The 22,914-nt window shown below is 43.8% G+C and overlaps 1 protein-coding gene across 3 annotated transcripts in view; it reads left to right on the top strand.

The window, feature by feature from the left end:
• Positions 1-22,914, top strand: part of ASPH (aspartate beta-hydroxylase) — a 211,246-nt gene that overhangs the window by 143,127 nt on the left and 45,205 nt on the right. For all 3 annotated transcript variants that reach the window (XM_030553157.1, XM_030553158.1, XM_030553156.1), the window contains 2 exons: positions 9,472-9,558; positions 20,116-20,266. In XM_030553157.1, coding sequence (XP_030409017.1) covers positions 9,472-9,558; positions 20,116-20,266 — 238 coding nt within the window. The remainder of the gene's footprint in view (positions 1-9,471; positions 9,559-20,115; positions 20,267-22,914) is intronic.

The raw sequence follows: 22,914 nt of genomic DNA, 5'->3' as shown, positions 1-22,914 counted from the left end.
TTGGAGAAGTAGTTCTACTTTCTAATCTTCTGTTTCTAAGTGTAAGGACAAAGAGATCAGATAGTAAGTTCTATGGTTTTCTTTTCTTTGGTATTTGCATGACTATAAGTGCTGGAGTGCTTTGATTTGTATTCTTTTTGAATAAGGCTGTTTATTCAATATTCTTTTAAGCAATTGACCCTGTGTTGTATCATCTTAATACAGAGAGCACATTTGTATGTATTTTTCTTTCTTTTTATATAAAGCTTTCTTTTAAGACCTGTTGAAGTTTTCTTTACTTCAGGGAAATTGAGTCTATACTCACCAGGGAATTGGTGGGAGGAAGAAATCGGGGAGATCTGTGTGTTGGATTGCTAGCCTGATTTTGCATTCCCTCTGGGGGGAATAGGAAAGTACTTTTTGTTTCCAGGATTGGGAACAGAGAGGGGGGAGTCTCTGTGTAGTTTCACAGAGCTTGTGTCTGTGTATCTCTCCAGGAGCACCTGGAGGGGGGAAGGGGAAAAGGATTATTTCCCTTTGTTGTGAGACTCAAGGGATTTGGGTCTTGGGGTCCCCAGGGAAGGTTTTTCAGGGGGACCAGAGTGCCCCAAAACACTCTAATTTTTTGGGTGGTGGCAGCAAGTACCAGGTCCAAGCTGGTAACTAAGCTTGGAGGTTTTCATGCTAACCCCCATATTTTGGACGCTAAGGTCCAAATCTGGGACTAAGGTTATGATACCCCCCATTTTTCTCTGAGAGTAAGATTGAGAGGTAATAGCCACCTATAAGTAATTCCTACAAAGTGGCTTTTGTTTCTAATTTCTTAACATGTTCCTAGAGGTGAGAGTTGAAACAGACCAATTGTCTCCCATCCTTGCATGAATCCTTGGCATAGTTGCTGAAAGAAGGAATTGTGAGGCTGCGGTAGCTGATATTGCATATGTAGTTGAAGGAGGCCAGTCTATTATTTTGTATTATATCTTTAATTATTATTAATCTTTTTTCTATCGAAATTGTCTTTAAGCGTAGAACTAGCTTTGATCCTGAGACATAAGCTATTCTATAGTGGTACAAGAAGAGAATTAGTAAGGTCAGACACTGTAATCAACATGTTGCAGGAGGCCCCATGGAGATGCAAAGGTTGGATTTTTCCTTAAGTGTGTTGGTAGTCTCTTAAGGTATATAAAAGAGAGGGAACCAAATGGCATAGCTATGCTTTTTTCAATCTCAAACCAGGCCATTGTGTATACAGAGCTACTGGAGGGGAACCACCTTCCAAGAGGACGCATTTGGAATGGTAGATAATATAGATACAAATCTGTCCAGTTGCCCGGGATTTTTTTAAGAGAGTGGCAAGCAAGGTATCTGATATAAATTGCATGATAAACCTATTTATTCAAGCAAAGGAGAGACCTTGAAAGGCAATTAAGCAAATGAGATATGTCTTTCTTGTGCAGATATTCACTTTGGCTATTTCTATTCCTCCACAGTAAGGACAGAGGGAAGAGACACCACCTCTCTACATCCTTGGAAATTTCTTTTAATACATAGTCCATATTTATAGAAACAACTTTGGGAAGATTAGGGTAAATATTAACACCTAAATAAGTTATTTCCTTGCATTTTTCGAATGGAAAATGCTGAAACTGAGAAAGATCTATTCTCTTGGATAGATCCATTGCTTGCGATTTATGCAACTTAATGTGAAAACCAGAGTTCTTTCCAAAAATATTGACTGCATTCAATAATGATGGAATTGATGAGGATGTCTGATTTAAACGTTGTTAGAATTGCTTAAACTGATTATTTATATCTATTGGTTCAAAGATGGCACTCCTCTCCTCTTGTAATAAGGAAAAAATATTGTTGGCTAGATCCATCTTAAGTCTTCTGGCAAATAGTTGACCTGCTTTATTTCCCTATTCATAATATCGTTATTTGACCCTATTACATGAAAAGTCAATGAATGCAGGATAAGCATTCATTATATTTGTATTTGGCATTGATTAGAGAACATAGGAGGTTTTCATTATTTGGATCAGTCTTATACTTTCTCTGCCATTCATCTCTTTCCTTGTCCAGAAAGTCTAATAACTTGAGTCTTTCTCTCTTCTTTTGGAGGCATATTTTATGCATTCACCCCTTACAGTAGCTTTCAGAGGTTCCCAAAACATGGTATCTGACAGTGCTTCTTTCTTGTATGACATTAGAAATGACTGTATCAACTGTAGAACAAAACTTTGCATCTTTTAGTAGCAGAGTCCACCTACTAGATTTTAATGATGCACAACCAGTGTCTGTGCTAAGTATAATTGGAGCGTGATCTGAAATTAATAGCATCAATAGCTACTTCTAGGCATGCTGGAATCAGTGCCGAAGACATGAAAAAAGTCAGTTCTGAAGTAAGATGAGTGTACTGTAGAGGAATATGCATAGTAACGCTCCTTGGGGTGTCTCAGCCTCCATATATCTTTTAAATCAAGTTCATTCATTAATAATGAGGGTTGGCATATTGTGCTTTGGAAGAGGGGTCTTGTGTAATTGGATTTGTCCAGATGTCTGCCTAGCGTAGTATTCCAGTTGCCTCCCAGTACTACCAATCCATTTTATTAGAAAAAATGACTGCAATGTCTTTGAAAAATTCAGAATTACCTCCATTTGGATATTAAATTTTGAGTTGAAACAGCCTTCAAGAAGAACGTAACTTCCTTCAGGATCAGTCCAAGACTGTATATATTGAAAAGTTATACCTCTGTGAATTCAGATGGATGTGCATCTGCTCCTAGAATTCAGTGATGAATGATACTCAACACCTACCCACATCTTCTTGTTTCTGTTGGCATTTGTTTCTGCCAGATGAGTTTCCTGCAATAAAGCTACTTTTTTTTTAATCCAAGATGTCCCAGGATTGTAATTTTTTTGGAAGATTGATGAAGTCCCCTCATATTCCAGGAGTGGCACTCTAAGAAATGTCATGGAAAGTTTTAAAAGATATGCTAATATATATTGCCTTATTCTAAAGATAAGTTGAAATTGTAAAACCACCTCTCTAGGAGATAGTCTGTATTTATACATATTAAATACTGGTTATTTTGAATGAATTTATGCCTTCTGTTGAGCCTCTGATAGTGGCAGGCGTACAAAAAGAGCTATAGTTAAATATCATGTGTCTTTCAAAGTATATTTGCTACCGAAAACAACAAATATTAACAGACTTAAAACAAGCCAGTGTAGGCACATATGGATCTCTGATGACTTCAGTTCTATCCACTCCTCCCTTCCCTATATTATCTAATAGTATAAACATCTCTAAATACAAATATATTTAAAGTCCAGTATTACCCTATAAATACTATTTGGGATTCTAAAATATGCATAATAGATACAAAAGATTTTCTGTATACATACATATATACACATATATTTATATACACAATTCATCACATGGAAATTAATTTATATTGATTTACCAAATCAACTGTAAACACATCATCTAAATATTAAGAACACATACAGAGTATGTTCAATGCCATGCACAAATTGAATAACTAGTGCTATTTAAGGTTTAGGTTATAGTCAGGAGTGTGTTGACTGTTCTATAACAGGCAGAGGTAATGGAGAGATCTTGTCTAGCAGTGCAAGTTGTGATGATTAATGCAGATAGTACCAACTACTGACTGAAGTTCTGTAAACTCCATCTTAATGTTAAACAGTTACTCTATGCATTGTGGTTGTTATTACTGCTCAATTCCCAAGTAGATCAGCAAGATTTGAGTCTTGCTGGTTATCTACTAGGAGCTGGAAGATGATATAAGGGAATATTATCACATCTACAAGGGCATATAAGAAAACCAACTGACTTTTAAACTTCTTGAGGTAGGCTTTTCATGATGAAAAACGATTCTGTTATTTTTGGTCAAATCTGGTCTCCGTCTTCGAGGTGTTGGCCAAGATTCATAGTGGGTTTTGCAAAATCTTGTGGAGCCTGCTAAATCCATACTGAAGGTGAATGAGTGCTTGAAGATTTGCTTTATGCCGTTGAATGCAGCCTTCTTTTTGTTAAGCTCAGCTGAGAAGTCGGGGAAAAAGAGAAAATGTGTGGCCTTTGTATATAAGGGTTTCAGATTTTCTAGCAGGTTTCATTAACGTTACTACATCATCAAGCTACTGAAGTTTAATGATGATGGGTCTGAGTTTGCCAGACTCCTGGCTTCTAATACCACGCATTTGAAGAGCCCTTTCAATATCTAATGGGGGTCTCTGGGGATCCAATTTAAGTATATCAGGGAGGAGCTTCTGAAGAAAGCTGATGATAATCATCCTCTTTAGACCCTTAGCAATACCCAAGAGGTAAAGTTTGTTTCTTCAAGATCTGTTTTCTAAGTCATGCTGTTTTTCTTCCAATTTGTCTAGTTTAAGCTTTAAGGAGGCAGTTTCTTCTTTCATTTCCCTGGTTTCAATGCAGTCTTTTGTAGCTCATTTTCCAGGTGACCCATTCAGGATTTTATTTCACATACATCCTGAGAGAGTCCACAAATATCTTTTGAGATTGAATCTAGTCAGTCTGTGAGGAATTGCTTCAGTGCTGCGATATCCTGAGCTAGGTTCTGCTGTGGCCTTGCAGTCTACCCTTTCAGCTGCTTAGGTGATTCAGGCTTAGGTCTTTTGTGGCCTCTCTTGTTTTTTTCACTGGAATCCATAGTCAACAATTTGAAGTTTATCCAGGGGATTAATTAAACTTTGATGACACTTATTGCCAATTTGCTTGGAAAATAATTATTAGAGACAAATTGATATGTGGGGAGTGAGGAAGTCTGAAACTAGGCAGCCATCTTCTTCATGGGTACCACCTGATCCCTCAAAATCTTTTTAAATGAACTTTTTTTAAAAAAACACTTAATTTTTCATATTATTCATTATTTTTGTCTAGCAATGAAAATTTTGACATGAGATCTTTTGAAACAAAATTAAAATTTTCATTTTATTACAAAAAAATTAAATTTTCATGTTTTGTTCTCCTTTCAGCTTTTCATTTTTTTCCCTTTTCTTTCCACTGAAATTTGATTTTTGTTTTGTTTTTCTTTGAAATGATGAGGAAGAATCCCACTTCCTGTCACTTTTTTTATTTCTTCCGTTCTTTTTCCACTGAGAGAGGGGTGCAAGAGAAGAACAGAACTCCATTTTATCTTCCTTTTTACTCTTATCTCAACTCATTTCCAGTGGGGGAAAGGAAAAGTTAAAAAGAAAGGGAGAGTGGAATTTATTGATTTCCCCCTCCACCATTTTGAATGAAAAATATAGAAAAGTCAAAATGTTTCATTTGAAATTTAGTCAAAAATATTTTTTATATTAACAAAATATTTTTGCCTAAAATTTCCTTGTCACTGAAATCTCATTTTTTCAACAAAATGCTTTTTGTCTAAAAATGTTGACAAGTTCTAATCAATACAAAGGTCTTGAATTGCACTCAGATAAGTAACTAGTGCAATGTTTGGAATATCAAAGGCCAGGATAAGGGTGGGAAGGTCATGAGAGAGAACTGATCAGTCATCACATCAGAAGCAGACGGCCACCTAGGATTCCAGGAGCATTTGGGGAGCCATATTGACCTAAATTGCAATCTTATTGACAAAAGGTAAACAGTCTTACTCAGTCATAGAGGCAGAAGCCATCTCTATTCTATTCACAGCCAGCCAGGATTACTTTTGATTTATGTGACTGGAGCTTCATTCTCTTCACCCTCATCCAAGCCCCTAGCTCAGCCCACATCTTGAAAAGCAAAAACACTGTACCATATGGGGCTGAAGAAAGAGAAAATGAGCTTTGTGCCATCCACATAATGATGATACTGTAGCTCAACTGCCTTGCTATCTCCTCCAGCTGCTGTTTGTAGTGTGTACATTTACATTTAGCTATATTAAAACACACATTGTTTGCTTCGACCCATGTTACCAAGGCATTGAGATCATCTTTCCTTTTCATTTATTATGTCATGTCTAAACTTTATAAGTGATGATTTTATGTTTTGTTCCAGATTATTAATAAAAGTGACAAATAGCACAGACCCATGAACCAATCCCTGTGGTACCCCACTAAAAACACACTTGTTGGATGATGATTCTCCATTTACAATTACATTTTAAACCTATCAGTTAGCCAACTTTTAATCCATTTAATGTATGCCATCTTACTTTTATATCTTTCTAGTTTTTTAATCAAAATGTCATGTGGTACCAACTCAAATGCTTACAGGAGTTTAAGTATATTATAACAACACAATTACCTTTTATCAACCAAATTTGTAATCTCACCAAAAATGTTGATTGGCATTAATTATATTAACCTCCTTTAATTCTTTATTAATATAGTTCCATATCATCCATTATCTTGCCCGGCATGGGTGTCAGATAGGATGACCCAGTAATTATAGGCCTGTTTCCCCTTTTTGAATATTGGCACGACATTAGCTTTCTTCCAGTCTTCTGGAATTTCCCTGGTATTCCAAGACTTGTTGAAAATCCACATTAACAGTCTAGTGAGCTCCTCAGACAGTTCTTTAAAATTCTTGGATGCAAGTTAACTATACCTGCTGATTTAAAAATGGCTAACTTTAATAGCTGCTGTTTAACAACCTCTTGCAATACTAGTGGAATAGAAAGTGTTATCATATGATAGTGCTGCATTACTACAGATCACGTGATAACTCCTGTTTTTCCCCCAATGACAGAACAGAAATATTTATTTAACACTTCTTTCTCTTCTGCATTATTATTGATTGTACTATTTCCATCTCATAATGGACCAATACCATTGTTAAGATTCTTTTTGTTACTAATATACTTTAAAAACTTCTCCTTATTGTCCTTAACTCTGCTGGCCATAGATTTTTTCTTTAGTCCCTTTGTTTTCCTTATCACTTTTCTACAGTTCCTGGCTTCTGATTTATGTCCATTACTTTCAATTTCCCCTTTTTCCATTGGTTTGTTTATATATATAGCTGCCTTGCCTTCACTTCCCTTCTAAACCAGATTTCTTTTTTTCTTTTTTCTTTTTTCTTTTTTTTTTTTTAAACCAATATGATCTTTTTCCTCAAATGTGGGATTGAGGCTTTCGGGGTATCTAGTAAATGTTTTTAAACAATTCTCAATTATTCAATTTTTTCTGATTAAATTCTTCCTTACAGTTGATTTGGCTCATAATTGTTTTCAGTTTTATGAAACTGACCCTTTTAAAGCACCAATATATATCACTGGTCTGGACTTTATTCTGTTTGCACATTATAAACATGGTCAAGTCATGATCACTTGTACCCAAGTTACCATTAATTTTTAGTTCTATGATTGGTTCCTCTTTATTAGGGTCTAATACAGGATTATCCTGTGTTGGCTGCAACACTTTTTGAGTTAGGAAACTATAATATTTAGAAATTCCAGGAATATTTTAGTACTGTCAGCATGAGACTTCCAGCATATGTCACTCAAATCAGCGTGCCCCATGGTCACTCAGCTTCTCTCCCCTTCCCCTCATCCCCGAAGAAAGAGAGAAATTGGAATACTCAAGTACAATCCTGTCCATCTGTGCCAGGGCCAAAGTTAAGTCAACCACATCAAAGGCTGCCGATATAAAAGAATCGGCCTGGACATCTGATTGCTGTCCATTTTGGGGAAAAAGTTTCCAACCAGCAAAACTTCAGTGGACTCTGTCCCATACCCAGATTCAGTGTAGAGGAAATAATTGAATCTGAAGACGCCAAATGATCCCAAAGTTCCATTGTCATTGTCTTCTCAATTAACTTATGTAAAAATGCAGGTTAGAGACAGGGCAACAGTTAGCAAGATCCTCAGCATCAGGAGATGGATTTGTGAGTACCAGCCTAATGACTGCTCTTTTGGGTGAAGCTGCCACCTTGCCTTCTGTGAAGAGTTAAGGGTTAGTATATCACACTAAATCAGAGGTGGGCAAACTACAGCCACGCCACATCTGGCCTGCAGGACCCTCCTGCCCAGCTCCTGAGCACCTGGCCTGGGAGGCTTGCCCCCAGCTTCACCCCTGCTGTTCCCCCTCCCCTGCAGCCTTAGCTCACTGTGTCACCAGCACAATGCTCTGGGGCTGTGAGCTCTTGCAGGGAAGTGCAGCAGCAAAGCCGCAGCCTGACCCGGTGCTCTGTGCTGCGCAGTGACGTGGTTGGCTCTAGTCGGGCTGCATGGCTGCCTGTCCTAGTGCTCTGGGCAGCACGGCTGTAGCACTGCTAGTCACCGGTGCTCCAGGCAGCCCAGTAAGAGGGTATGGAGAAGGGGGATTGGATAGGGGGAAGGGGAGTTTGGGGTGGTGATCGGGGGTGTGTGTGTATAGGGTGCGGGACAGTTAGAGGGTGGGGAACAGAGGGGTTGAATTGGGGCAAGGGTCCCCGGGGTGGCAGGCAGGAGATGAGCAGTCAGGGGCAGGGGTTCCGGGAGTGGTCAGGGAGAAGGGGTGGTTGGATGGGGCAGTGGGGGGCAGTCAGAGGCGGGAGGTCAGGGGACAGGGAATGGGGGGAGTTGGATGGGGCAGGAGTCTTGAGGGGGCCATCAGGAGGTGAGAAGCTGGAGGGGGGTCAGACCACACTTGGCTGTTTGGAGAGGCACACTAACCGGCCCTCTATACAAGTTCGGAAACCCAACGTGGCCCTCAGGCCAAAAAGTTTGCCCACCCCTGCACTAAATAGTCAGCAGACTTGTTTACTGGATGTATGGTATATATATTCCTTATTTATGTCTGAAAGCACTTTAGCTGGATCCATCATCTCTCTGGGTATATAATATGTTCATTCCCTAACAGGAGCAGAAGTGAGCCATCACTTCAAATGAGAGACAGTGATGTTCAGCTCATAACACAGCAGTAATCCTCATTCATAATCGCAATCCTTAAAACGAGACTGGATCATAGTTGTCGTGTCAGTCATTATATATAGTCAACCCAGAGGGGCTATTGTCCGTGTGATTATTGAAGTCACCCATTGTAAAAAAGCCTAGGTTACTATAACATCTGGGCAAGGCAAAACCTTGGTCAACTCAGCTCTGCTGAGGTGAAAATTCTAGCCACAATCAGCTATTTCTTGTACTGAATTTTAAATTCCTTGATTAACTGCTTCTGCCAAATTTACTTCTTAAGGTCTAATGTGATTCACCTTAGTGTCTAGTGGTTTACAGTACAATTTTAATCCATCAAAGTTTTTTTAGCCATTGTAAGACAAAACAAAACTGATTTTAACCAAGAGCAGCTAATTATATTGACCTATATGAATTCATAAAAATGCATTTCTCTGGAAGAAGCAGGCAATCTGGTCAGATAGTGTGTAAGAGAAAAACCTAATAATTAACAATATGAAATATTTTCTGCTTTGTTTTATAAAATCAGGGGTACTAATCATATTATACCATTTATCCCTCAGGGTTCTGTAAGTGTTTTGCTACAAGATACAGAAAATATTTAGTATAAATATCTTCCTTTCAGGGAAAAGTTGAAGAAGCTGTGAAGGCCTTTGAAGTATTAGTGAGCAAATATCCACAGAGTCCACGAGCAAGATATGGGAAAGCACAGGTACCAGTGAAACTGTTGTAAATGTTAAAATAATATTCAGAGGTTATCTAATAATAGAATCTTGTGTACAAAACAGACTGTTTCTGTATTTTATACAGTGATCCCAGTTTTGAAGTTAAAAACCCCTGCTTATCTATTTCAAGCATCCTCCTCCTGAAAATAGACACTGGAAAACAAGCTCTGACTTCATAATAATTTAGTTCCTTGATACAATAACTTCAAAACAGAAATAATCATTTTATTTTCATAAAGCATGGGGGAATCACAGGAACAGGTGTAATAAAAATCTATTTGAACTCATATTAATCAGGATAAGCCAAGTGAAACCATCACAGTAAAAGAAAGTTGAGCTGTGCTACAATTAATGAGGCATTTGAACTGGAGTCACTATCAGTTTTCACTTGGTAAATAACAGTTATGCTGAAACCAAAGCCCCAATTACCAAAAAACCTAGTGCATACACAGTAGCATACAGTGGACCAAATTCTCTGATCATGTGAATGGATGAAACTCCATTGGAGTTAATGGATCTACACCCTTTTACACCAGCAGAACATTTGGCCCCATTTGTGCAATGGTGTTTCAGTTAAGAACAGATTTCTTTATTAAACAATGCTTTTCATATTTCCCTTCTTTATGAATTAATCCCTTCTACAGAGCTGTAAATTAATGCTTGCAAATGTTTTAAACAAGAACTCCTCATAGTATAATAGAATGCTGTAAATGTGTGTAGCACTATTCTTTCACGGTCTCACGGAGCTTAACAGTCAGAACAGAACAAGACTCGGTAACACTAAATAAAGCATTAACAAAATGCCACACTGAAATAGTTGTTCTCTTGCTGCTAAAGCAGTCTGCGGGCCCGCAGGAGGAGGGTTCAGCTGGCATCAAATGTCTATGGAAGCATTACAGAAAATTAAAACTGAAACCAACAGCAGCCTGCATTTCAGTGGGGACTTTGGATGAAACTAGTACAAGTGTGAGGGAATGGTGATTTTAATACTTTCCCCCATTGCACTTAGATTGAAGCTGCAGTTCTAAAAAAAAGAGAGACAAGGAGAGCAGCTTTGGCACATCTTCAATCAAAGTGGTGTGTGTGTGTGTGTGGGGGGAGGGTACCGGGCCAAATTTTGCCTGCAGCTAAAGCCATTTTGTTACCCACTGAGTTATCCGGGTGTAAATGGAGATAGAAGTCTAACGGCTCAGGAGGCAGAGCGTAGTGTTAGTGTTAAATCCCATTTCTGCTATTTACTATTCTGAGGCTAGCGAGAGGCTGCTCCAGTGTACTTTTAACAGGAACAACTCCCTATAAGCTGTTCCACTGGCAGAGGACTGGCCAGAGTACTTTCTCCTGTTCCTAGCATCGACATCTCCTCACCTCCAAAGCACCTCTTACCACCTGCTCCCCAGTTTATGAAGTCAGCTATGCTGACTTTTTGACATCCAAGATTTCCTTCAAAATGTTGGGAGCTTCAGTTTCACTTTTAAGGCAGTTTTAATATCACTTTGGACCACTTTGGTGTAACAGTATGATTATGAAAGGGGCTGACAATCAGGCCCTAGTGTCATAATTAGCACTCTTTTCTCAGACATGCATAAGTAACTTATTATAGGTGCATCTCTGGTTTTGGCAGCCTTGTATTCTACATATGGAATTTGTAATCAGGGCTAGGTGGCATTAACTTTCTACTTTTCCATGCTCACCTTTAAGTAATTGATGGAACTACTATTGATTTCAGTGGAGGACGGGGGCCTTGGGGAAAAAAGCAGTTGGACAATCATGGTGTGCGCTGAAGTACTATGGATCATTCCCTAGACTGTCATTACATAATTTTATTTGTAAGACACTGTTACTTTTCAAGGAGGCCAGGATTTCACCCTAAGAGTGTCCTCACTCCTGCATTATGAAGGCACCATTGACTTTATACAATACATATGAACTGGCCAGATTCTGCCTCTAATAGCTAGGTGGGGCTTGTTTTTCCTCTTCTTGTTCTGAAAACTGTAAAGGCATGGATGTTCCTTTCCCCAAATTTCTGCAACAGCAGTTATAATTATGGTATTATTTCTAGGTTGATTTCTTGGCCTGGCTGAGACCATATCAGAATTGCTATATCTTTCATCCTCAGAGATCTCAGAGCTCTTTCCAAATAGTATGTGATGTGATCTGTATCAATGAAATTTGATATATGATGGAATATGGTGGCAGCTGTTCCTGCCTGCTATATTTTGCCTTAAGCATCCTTCCCCATCTTTCGTCCCAGAAAATAAGCCAGTTTCTTAGAGGGTATTCCATCAAGAAAAGAGAAATTATTCCTAACTATTGATTTCTGAGTTTGTTTCTGGGACAAACCGCTCAAATGTTTGACTAATGTGACCATATTGCATGGTATTTTCCCCCTTTCAGTTTCAGAATAGTGAGTCTGAGCCAATCAGTCATGATGTGCAGAACTAATTGTATAAACAAAGGAGTTCATTGAACGTTGCAAACTTAAAAAAAAACCAAAAACCTATATGTAAGGAGTTGCTAGGTATTAACCACTGTCAGCAACAATGTGCAGTTAATGTGACTGAAACTTTTTTTAACTAATGTCAGTGTAGTCAATAAAACATTGAATCTACATTGATTGACCTATTTCAGTTTCCATTACTGAAGTGCTTGTGATGCACAAAAACACCTACCCCGTCGTGCTAATTAGCTAAACATGAATGGAACACAGGCCAATAAAAATAGGAGACATTAGGAAGGACTCACAGAACACTACTAATTTGACTCAGCATAGAAATCATATAATCAATATTCACACTTTTAAAATTAAGTATGTGAGATCAGTCTAGCTCTGTTTCACTATTAAAAACTGGGGAGCAAAATATATGCAGACAGTGGAGAGAGGTTCCATGCTAGGGGTGAAATCTTGGTTCTCTTGATGTCAATGGGAGTTTTGCCATTGTCTACGATGGAGCAAGGATTTCACCCTACATGTCAATATGCATCTAAGTCTGCTTTCAAACCTGAAAAACAAAATGAGGTTCATGGAATATTCCTAGTAGAATTCTATCAGCTACTGTAGGTAGAAGTGGAGGACAGGAAAGAATTGTTGGTAGTAAGAGAAGAAACTAGGTAAAAGGAAGAGTGAGACTGCACGACCACAAGGTATAAATGGAAGAGGTAAGGGTGAAAAGCCCGATGAACAGGGAGAAGCAGGATGGGGACCAGAATGGTTCCAGTGGTGGAAGAAGAACTGAATGGAGGCTGGGAGGGCAGCAGCCAACAGCAGCATGGCAAACAAGCGGGAAAATATCCAGGGTTCTCATGCTGTCAGAAGGCTGAGAAGGTTGCTCTCCTGGCAGCTTCCCCCTCATTGTGAGACGAGAGAGCACTCACCCAGCAGAGAGACAGGAAGGGGAGCTAGAAGGCCTAACCTTGGTTCTTCTTCGAGTGCTTGCTCATATCCATTCCAATTAGGTGTGCGCGCACCACGTGCACGTTCGTCGGAGACTTTTTACCCTAACAACACTCAGTGGGCCAGCAGGTCGCCCCCTAGAGTGGCGCCAGTATGGCGCCTGATATATACCCCTGCTGGCCCGCCCGCTCCTCAGTTCCTTCTTACCGCCCTTGTCGGTCGTTGGAACTGTGGAGCACGGCTAGCCGTTCTCCACCTCCCTAGCGTTTCACTCTTCTGCAGTTTAGTGTATATAGTTCAGTTATTATAGCAATAGTTGTAGTTATAAAGTTAATTTAGTGTAGTTGTAAATAGTTATACTGAGGATCGGGGGTTCACCCCTTTTTCCTCCCCGCGGTGCCGGGGCCCATGCCCGGTTCACCTGGCTTTAAGCCTTGTGCGGCCTGTCATCGGCCGATGCCAACAGGAGATCTGCATGACTCCTGCCTGAGGTGCCTAGGCGAGTCCCACCTTGTGGACAAGTGTCGGATCTGCAAGGCGTTCAAGCCCCGAACGAAGAAGGAGCGGGACAGTTGCCTGAAGCAGATCCTGATGGAGGCAGCGCTGACTCCCCCACCGTCGGCACCGACTCCGGCACCGGGACCAAGTGTCGCCTCCGCTCCGGACCGCCCGGCGCCAGCGAAGGCTCCAACTTCCCGCTCGGCACCGGCCCGGCACCCTAGCCGGCACCGCTCCCTCTCCCCGAGGAGCAAAAAGCACAGGGCTCCTGCGGTGCTTGCAACTGCACCACAGTCAGAGCGTGCCTCAAAACCTGACTGCCCGGCACCGTCATCTGCCGCGGCACCGAGCATCGTCGCACCGTCGACTCTGGCCCCTCAGAGACCGTTGAGTCCGGTGCCTTTCAGCTCCCCAGTGAGGACAGGGGTCGAGCTTGTCGCGCCCTCCACGCCGGAGGCCTTCTCAGCGGCACGCGACCTCATCGCACTGACAGAGCCCGAGCTGCCCCAACCCCCGGCACCGCCAGTGCGGGTTATCCAATCGATGGGCAAACCCGCCATGGTACGGCCGCATTCGCCAGGTACTACCGGGCATCGGTCCCGTTCCAAATCGAGGGACCACTCCCAGCATCGCCGCTCGAGATCTAGACGCCGCTCGCAGTCCCGGGACCGCTCCCTGCGGCACCGGTCGTACTCGCGGCACCGTTCAAGATCCCGGTCGCCGTCGTACTACTCTCGGCACCGGTCTAGATCACGGCACCAACGTTCCTACTGCAGCCGGTCCCGGCACGGCAGTGGGCGGCACCGGTCGACCTCCCGGCACCGAGCTGGTAGCAGGTCCCGGTCTAGATCGCGGTACCGCCATGACTCCTGGTACCGTTCACCGGCACCGCGCAGCGACGTTGGGATGCGCAGGGGCCTCCCACAGTCATCGACGGCTCCTCCATGGCCTTCGAGGCACTCGTCCACTTCTTCCCATATGGACTGCGCCTCTTACGGGGGTTCGGATGTTCACGCCCGCACGGACCAGGGTCCACCTCAATGGTCCTTTTGGACGCCCTGGGCGTACCACCAAGCCCAGGGCGAACCTTCGGGACAAGCTCGCTCCAATCCATTGGAGCGTCGTGCACCAGAGGCCACAGTCAGTCGGCCCCCCCGCTCAGGTATGGAGGAAGACCCCACGGATCCCCTGGTGCAGCAGGATGCCCGGGAAACGGAGGCCCCTCTGGACGAGGCTTCCGTGCAAGAACCACTCCTCCCTGGGGTGTCTTCGTCCTCGTCCCCGGATGAGGCGGTAGCGGGCACATCTTCATCAGGGCCCCCGCCGATTGATCTCCGGGCGCATCAGGACCTGCTGAGGCGAGTTACCCAGAACATAAACCTTCCTATAGAGGAAGTCCCGGAAGTAGAGGACCCGGTAGTAAGCATCCTCTCGGCGGAGGCACCGACCAGGGTAGCCCTCCCCTTCATTAAATCGATCCAGGCGAAGGCAGACACCATCTGGCAGTCTCCAGCCTCCATTCCACCCACTGCCCGCGGCGTGGAAAGGAAGTATATGGTACCATCCAAGGGGTATGAGTATCTCTACGTACACCCCGCTCCCTGCTCCTTGGTGGTACAATCAGTCAACGAGCGGGAACGCCACGGCCAACAGGCTCCTGCACCAAAATCCAGGGAAGCCAGATGCATGGACTTGCTGGGCTGTAAAATTTATTCTGCTGGAGGCCTTCAGCTCCGTGTGATGAACCAGCAGGCCCTCCTGAGCCGTTACAGCCACAACACCTGGGAGGCTGTCGGCAAATTTACAGAGCTGCTCCCCCAGGACTCACGCCAAGAATTTTCATCTCTCCTGGAAGAGGGCAGGAGGGTCGCCAGGACCTCGCTACAGGCGTCCTTAGATGCCGCAGATTCAGCAGCGAGGACTCTGGCGTCGGGCGTAGCCATGCGCCGTATATCGTGGCTGCAGTCTTCCGGACTACCGCCGGAGCTACAATACACGATCCAGGACCTGCCATTCGATGGGCAGGGCCTCTTCTCTGAAAAGACGGATCCCAGGCTACAGAGTCTGAAGGATAACCGGATCATCATGCGTTCACTGGGAATGCACACGCCCCAGACTCAGAGAAGGCCATTCCGCCCCTACCATCAACGCACTTACCCCCCGCCTCGCCCCAGACAAGATTTCAACCAGAGGCGAGGCCGGCCAAACCGTAGACGGCAGTCAGGTCCTCAAAGGGGTAACACTTCCGGGTCCGAAAAGCCACCGCAGGGACCCAAGGCGACCTTTTGAAGGTGTGCCTGAGAGCAGCTTACCAATCCCCCCTCTGGATCCACTTCATTTCCTCAACCGCCTCCTCCACTTCCTACCGTCATGGTCCCAGCTGACTTCGGATCTTTGGGTCCTGAGCACGGTGCAGTTTGGTTACCATCTTCAGTTTGTTTCTCCACCCCCCTCCCATCCTCGCTCCTCGTCCCTCTTCAGGGACCCCTCTCACGAGCAACTTATCGTCCAGGAGGTTCGCAAGCTCCTGTCTGTTGGGGCTATAGAGGAGGTGCCAAGGGAGCTAAGGGGCAAGGGGTTTTATTCCCGGTACTTCTTAATCCCCAAGTCAAAAGGGGGCCTACGACCCATCCTGGACCTGCGACGCCTGAACAAATTCATCAAAAAGTTCAAGTTCCGCATGGTAACCTTAGGAACCATCATCCCTTCCCTGGATCCCGGAGATTGGTACGCTCCTCTCGACATGAAGGATGCGTACTTCCACATTGCGATCTTCCCCCCGCACAGACGGTATCTCCGCTTTGTGGTGAATCAGGACCACTACCAGTTCACAGTCCTCCCCTTTGGGCTCTTCTCGGCCCCCTGGGTATTCACCAAGTGTATGGCGGTCGTCGCGGCTGCCCTGCGATGTCGTCGTATCCATGTCTTCCCTTACCTCGACGACTAGCTCGTTCGAGGCACGTCGGAAGCGCAGGTGACCGGGCACATCACCATCATCACGGAGCTGTTTACGAGCTTAGGTCTGACCATCAATCCGGACAAGTCCACTCTGGTGCCTATGCGGAGCATAGAATTCATAGGGGCAGTGCTGGACTCCAACCTCGCGACGGCCAGCCTCCCCCAGCACCGATTCCAAGCCATAGTGTCCGTGGTCACAAGCCTGCGGGCCTTCCCGACCACATCTGCTCGAACGTGCCTCGCTCTCCTGGGGCACATGGCCACATGCACCTTCATCACCAGACATGCAAGACTCCGCATGCGCCCGTTGCAGACCTGGCTCGCGTCGGTCTATCGACCAGGCAGGTCGTAACGATTCCACCTAATGTTCTAGGCTCCCTAGGCTGGTGGACAACGCCCTCCCAAGTGTGTGCGGGCCTACCGTTTCATGCCGCACAGCCCTCAGCGTCCCTGACAACGGACGCATCAGCACTGGGCTGGGGTGCGCACCTGGGGACCCTGCGTACACAGGGTCTGTGGTCGCAGAGAGAGTTGACTCTTCACATCAATGTGCAGGAGCTATGGGCCGTTCGCCTAGCATGCCAGACATTCCAGCGCCATTTGCACGGCTGTTGTGTTGCGGTATTCACGGACAACACAATGGCCATGTATTACATCAACAAGCAGGGCGGGACCCGGTCCTCCCCGCTGTGTCAGGAAGCAATACGTCTGTGGGACTTTTGCATAGCCCACTCTATTCATCTAGTGGCCTCCTTTCTCCCGGGAGTGCGGAACACCCTTGCAGATCACCTGAGCAGATCCTTTCTGTCCCACGAACGGTCCATCCGTCCGGACGTCCTCTATGTCATTTTCCAGAGGTGGGGGTTTCCCCAGATAGACCTGTTCGCCTCCAGATCGAACAGGAAATACCAGGTGTTCTGCTCCCTACAAGGTCGCTCCCCGGGCTCCCTGTCAGACGCGTTCCTCATACCGTGGATGGGTCGTCTTTGCTACGCCTTTCCACCCTTCCCTCTCGCCCATCGAGTCCTGATCAAGGTCCGGAGAGACAAGGCCCGCCTCATCCTGATCGCTCCGGCGTGGCCGCGACAGCCTTGGTGTACACCATGCTGCTCGATCTGTCCCTGGTGAATCCGATTGCCCTACCTGTTTGGCCGGACCTGATCACGCAGGACTTCGGCAGGATGCGCCATCCGGATCTACAGTCCCTCCATCTGTCTGCATGGCTCCTGGCTGGTTAAGCCAGTCCGAGTTGCGCTGTTCCGATGCAGTACAACAAGTATTGTTGGGCAGCAGGAAGCCTTCCACGCGTTCAACCTACCTACCGAAATGGAAACGCTTCTGCTGCTGGTGCAGTCAGCACGGCCACGACCCACTCGCCGTGCTAGTCCCCACCATCTTGGACTACGTGTGGTCTCTCAAGCAGCAGGGCTTGGCGATCTCCTCTCTACGCGTCCACCTCGCGGCTATATCCACCTTCCACCCAGGCGAGGCTGGCAAGTCCGTATTTTCTCACCCAATGGTGTCAAGATTTATCAAGGGTCTGGAGTGACTCTACCCTCAGGTTAAACAGCCTATCCCTACTTGGGACCTGAACCTGGTTCCAACCAGGCTCATGGCGCCCCCCTTTGAACCCTTAGCCACATGCTCGCTGCTGTACCTATCCTGGAAGGTGGCCTTCGTAGTCGCTATTACATCGGCCCGGCGAGTCTCGGAGCTTCGGGCTCTGACCGTGGACCCTCCGTATACGGTGTTCCACAAGGACAAGGTACAGCTGCGACCGCACCCGGCGTTCCTCCCTAAGGTCGTCTCCGCCTTCCATATTAACCAAGACGTCTTCCTGCCAGTCTTTTACCCAAAGCCGCATTCATCCTGAAGAGAGCAGCACCTCCACTCCTTGGATGTCCGAAGGGCTCTCGCATTCTACACTGAGAGAACTAAACCCTTCCGGCGTTCACCACAATTTTTTGTGGCAGTAGCGGAACGCATGAGAGGCATGGCAATCTCCTCCCAGCGTATCGCATCCTGGGTCACGTCCTGCATCAGGACATGTTACGACTTGGCCAGTGTGCCAACGGAACCCCTTACCGCCCATTCTACCAGGGCTCAGGCTTCCTCGGCCGCGTTTTTGGCTCATGTCCCCATACAAGAAATCTGCCGTGCAGCCACATGGTCTTCTGTACACACCTTCGCATCACACTATGCGCTGGTACAGCAAGCTAGAGATGATGCCACTTTTGGCGCAGCGGTTTTACAGTCCGCAACGTCTCACTCCGACCCCACCGCCTAGGTAAGGCTTGGGAATCACCTAATTGGAATGGATATGAGCAAGCACTTGAAGAAGAAAAGACGGTTACTCACCTTTGTAACTGTTGTTCTTCGAGATGTGTTGCTCATATCCATTCCACACCCACCCTCCTTCCCCACTGTCGGAGTAGCCGGCAAGAAGGAACTGAGGAGCAGGCGGGCCAGCAGGGGTATATATCAGGTGCCATACCGGCGCCACTCCAGGGGGCGACCTGCTGGCCCACCGAGTATTGCTAGGCTAAAAAGTCTCTGACAAACGTGCACGTGGCGCGCGCACACCTAATTGGAATGGATATGAGCAACACATCTCGAAGAACAACAGTTACAAAGGTGAGTAACTGTCTTTTCTGACTGGTGCTTGCTGCTTTGAGGGAGGATCCTGAGAGTCTGGGAATTGTCATGGTCTCCTCCCTCCCTCCCCCCCGCAAGTTCCTCCTGGTTCCTGCTGCTCTTCCCCATGTAGGGTTGGAGTGGAGGAGAGAAAGTGGTGGGGTCCAATGCTCTGAGCATTTTTCTAAGCCTTATAGAACCAATCTTCTCATTCCCATGCTGATAAGGTGTAACAATTTTGTCTTTAAGTAACGCAAGATTTATTGTTATGGCAAGTAGATGCCACAAGCTACCAGAAAATTATCGAGCACCTCCCAAATGGTGGTAGCATTTTAACAATAGCTCAAGTTTCTTTCAGCTCCTGGGGCTGCTTCTCTGACTTTCTCATCAGGCAACATCTGGAGAGCTTAGAAAATTAGGCATTATCCACTGGCAGCTCTGATCTGTATAAAACATATTCCTTCCATATCATTAATATTGTCATTTTAAAGCAGAAATTCTGATTTCAACTAGTATAACCCACAAAGTTTTTCGAATTTGGAATGATGCATTGCACTAGCATGTTACCTTTGAAAAATACAAAATGACAAATTTTCAGTTGGAATAACTCAATTACTTCAATGGAGTTCCGTCAACAGAAAATCTGGCCCAAAATCTATATGTATTAGAAAATGATCTGTGATGACAAACCTTCTGATATAAGAATGCCGTTTCATCTCATTTACACGGATGCCTGTCAAGAAGAGAATGCAGAAGTAAGAATCTGCTATAGGTGGGTGTGAACAAAGTGCCTTGTGCTATTATGCATATATAATTTCTCAAACATATGATGACAAACATTTCCCAGGGATATATAAATGCTGGATATAAATCCACCTTGCCAGAGTGCACAAGTAACTAGAGTTCTGCTCCAAGCTCACACCAAAATTGCCTACACTTGAAGACACTTGTTAAATTTGACACATTGAGGAATAATACAATTTTGCCTTAATCAAAAATAATTTTTTAAACGCCAAACTATATGATAATTTGTTATTTATAACAATTTTGTGATTCCACCTAGTGTGAGGATGACTTAGCTGAGAAGATGAGAAGCAATGAAATATTGCAAAAAGCCATCAATACTTTTCAGGAGGTGGCTAGCTTGCCAGACGTCCCTGCTGATTTGGTAAAATTGAGCCTGAAACGACAAGCAGACAGGCAGCAATTTCTTGGTAAGATTTAAATATGGCTTATATGTATGACTCAACTGTACACAATTTATGGGGGAGATTTTCAAATGTGCTTAAGCAAAGTAGGAACACTGACCAGTTTCACTGATTTTTAGTGGGACTTGTATACCCAAGTCCCTTACATACTTTTGAAAAATCTCCCCCTAAAATGCTGTTAGTTATTATTAGTTATTTGGATTACAGTAATGCCTAGAATGCCAAGAATTGGGCCACATTGTGCTAGGTGATGTGCCTATAGTGAATGACAGTCACTGACTCTTAAAGTTTATGATCTATACAGACAGAGATAGGAGAAGGAAGCTTTGGTAGGCCTAACTTCAGAGGTGTAATTGAGGAAAGGAGAGATTAAGTGCTTACATATGATCATGCAGAGAACCTGCAACAGAACAACCTTGGGTATCTCACTTCACCTCTCTGTCTCAGTTTTGCTATCTGTAAAATTGGTATAATGATACTTATCTTCACTTTGTAAAGTGCTTTGAGATCTACTCATGAAAAGCACTATACAATACTTAGGTGGTGTTGCTATTGTTGTTCTCCTGAGTGCCAGTCCAGTGTCTTTAGCCATTGTCCTTCCTCCTGGCATGTTTGGGAAAGTGATGTTTCTCAAAACCAGACCATCATTTTTAATGCATATTTTGAGGTTTTAAAAATCTATTTTGAAGCTGTTAATGCACTGTTAAGGGATTGTAATTAGTGAGTATAACTGTTGACAAGAAATCTCATATTTATTATTGCTCACAAGCTTCCTGTCAGTTTTATTTGTTTAGTTTTATTTATTTAAACTATTCTATTAACATAATTTACACTCCTTGCTATTGAAACTCTTTCTAAGAAGCAGAAAGTTCAGTAAAGTATTATGCCATCACTTAGGTATTCTGTATCTCAGCTGTGTGGTTTGCTAGATCTCATGGGTTAAAGAACTACATGAAAACTATCTTAAACAACCAATCAGTTGACTGACAAAAAATCACTTGTCTTCAGTAGTGTTACAGCCATGTTGGCCCCAGGATTTTAGAGAGACAAGGTGGGTAAGTTAATATCTTTTATTGGACCAACTTCTGTTGGTGAGAGAGGCCAGCTTTGGCACTCTTATACCTGAAGAAGAATGCTGGGTAAGCAACAAAACTGTCTTTCACAACAGAAGTTGATATAATAAAAGAGAGTACCTCACCCCCCTTGTCACTCAAAAATCACTTGTTTATTTAATGGATAGGGTCTTGCACTGGAGATAGAGTACAACTGTACTCAGTACATTCATAGATAATTTAGGGCTACCTCTAGATTGTCTAATTCAGATGGTATCTTTACAGTTTTCCTTGTATATTTGTGTGTTAAGGTTTTTATGAAGTAGCCCATCACCAGGGTATCTGAATTCTTACAGGCTTTTTTGTAAGTTGATCAAACTTTTCAGCTGATAACTTTAACTTACAATTCTATCTTCATATAGAACAATGGAAGCTTACTCATTACAGTCATGAAAAGGATCTGCCCCAAACTCTGAGCTGCATAAAAGAAACTTTAAAATTAGGCCTCAATTAATCTTAGTTAACTCGTGTGATTAACTAAAAAAAAATTAATCGTGATTTATTGTAGTTTAAATTGCACTGTTAAACAATAGAATACCAATTGAAATTTACTAAATATTTTAGATGTTTTCTACATTTTCAAATATATTGATTACAATTACAACACAGAATATAACATGTACAGTGCTCACTTTATATTATTATTTTTATTACAGATATTTGCACTGTAAAAATGATGAAAGAAATATTCTGCAATTCACCTCATAGAAATAATGTAGTGCAATCTTTTTATTGTGAGAGTTGAACTTACAGATGTATAATTATGCACAAAAAATAACTGCACTCAAAAACAAAACAATGTAAAACTTTAGCACTTACAAGTCCATTCAGTCCTACTTCTTGTTCAGACAATCGCTCAGACAAACAAGCTTGTTTACATTTATGGGAGATAATGCTGCCCTCTTCTTATTTACAATGTCACCGGAAAGTGAGAACAGACGTTCCCTTGGCACATTTGTATGCCCCTTCATGCTTCAGTCACTATTCCAGAGGACATATTCTCATGCTGATGACACTTGTTAAAAAATGTGTTAATTAAATTTGTGACTGAACTCCTTGGGGAGATTTGACAAAACGCAAAAGTTATCAATGTGAGATTTCTGAAGATAGGTACAGCCCTCGACCCAAGGTTTAAGAATCTGAAGTGCCTTCCAAAATCTGAGAAGGATGAGAGTGTGGACCATGCTTTCAGATGTCTTAAAAGAGCAACACTCAGATGCGGAAACTACAGAACATGAACAACCAAAAAAGAAAATCAACCTTCTGGTGGCATCTGACTCAGATGATGAAAACAAACATGCGCTGGTCTGCACTGCTTTGGATTGTTATCGAGCAGAACCCGTCATCAGCATGGGAGCATGTCCTCTGGAATGATGGTTGAAGCACAAAGGGATAGGGCCATCCTTAGGCATACTCAGCATACATGGCTGCATAAGGCACTGAAAAATTTGGGGTACACCTAGGTCTTAGGGTATGGCTACACTTGAAACTTCAAAGCGCTGCCGCGGCAGCACTTTGAAGTGCAAGTGTGGTCGCAGCGCC

Source organism: Gopherus evgoodei, chromosome 2, assembly GCF_007399415.2.
Source record: "Gopherus evgoodei ecotype Sinaloan lineage chromosome 2, rGopEvg1_v1.p, whole genome shotgun sequence".
In the NCBI taxonomy this organism is placed as follows: Eukaryota; Metazoa; Chordata; order Testudines; family Testudinidae; genus Gopherus; species Gopherus evgoodei.
This window is presented reverse-complemented; position numbering and strand designations above follow the sequence as displayed.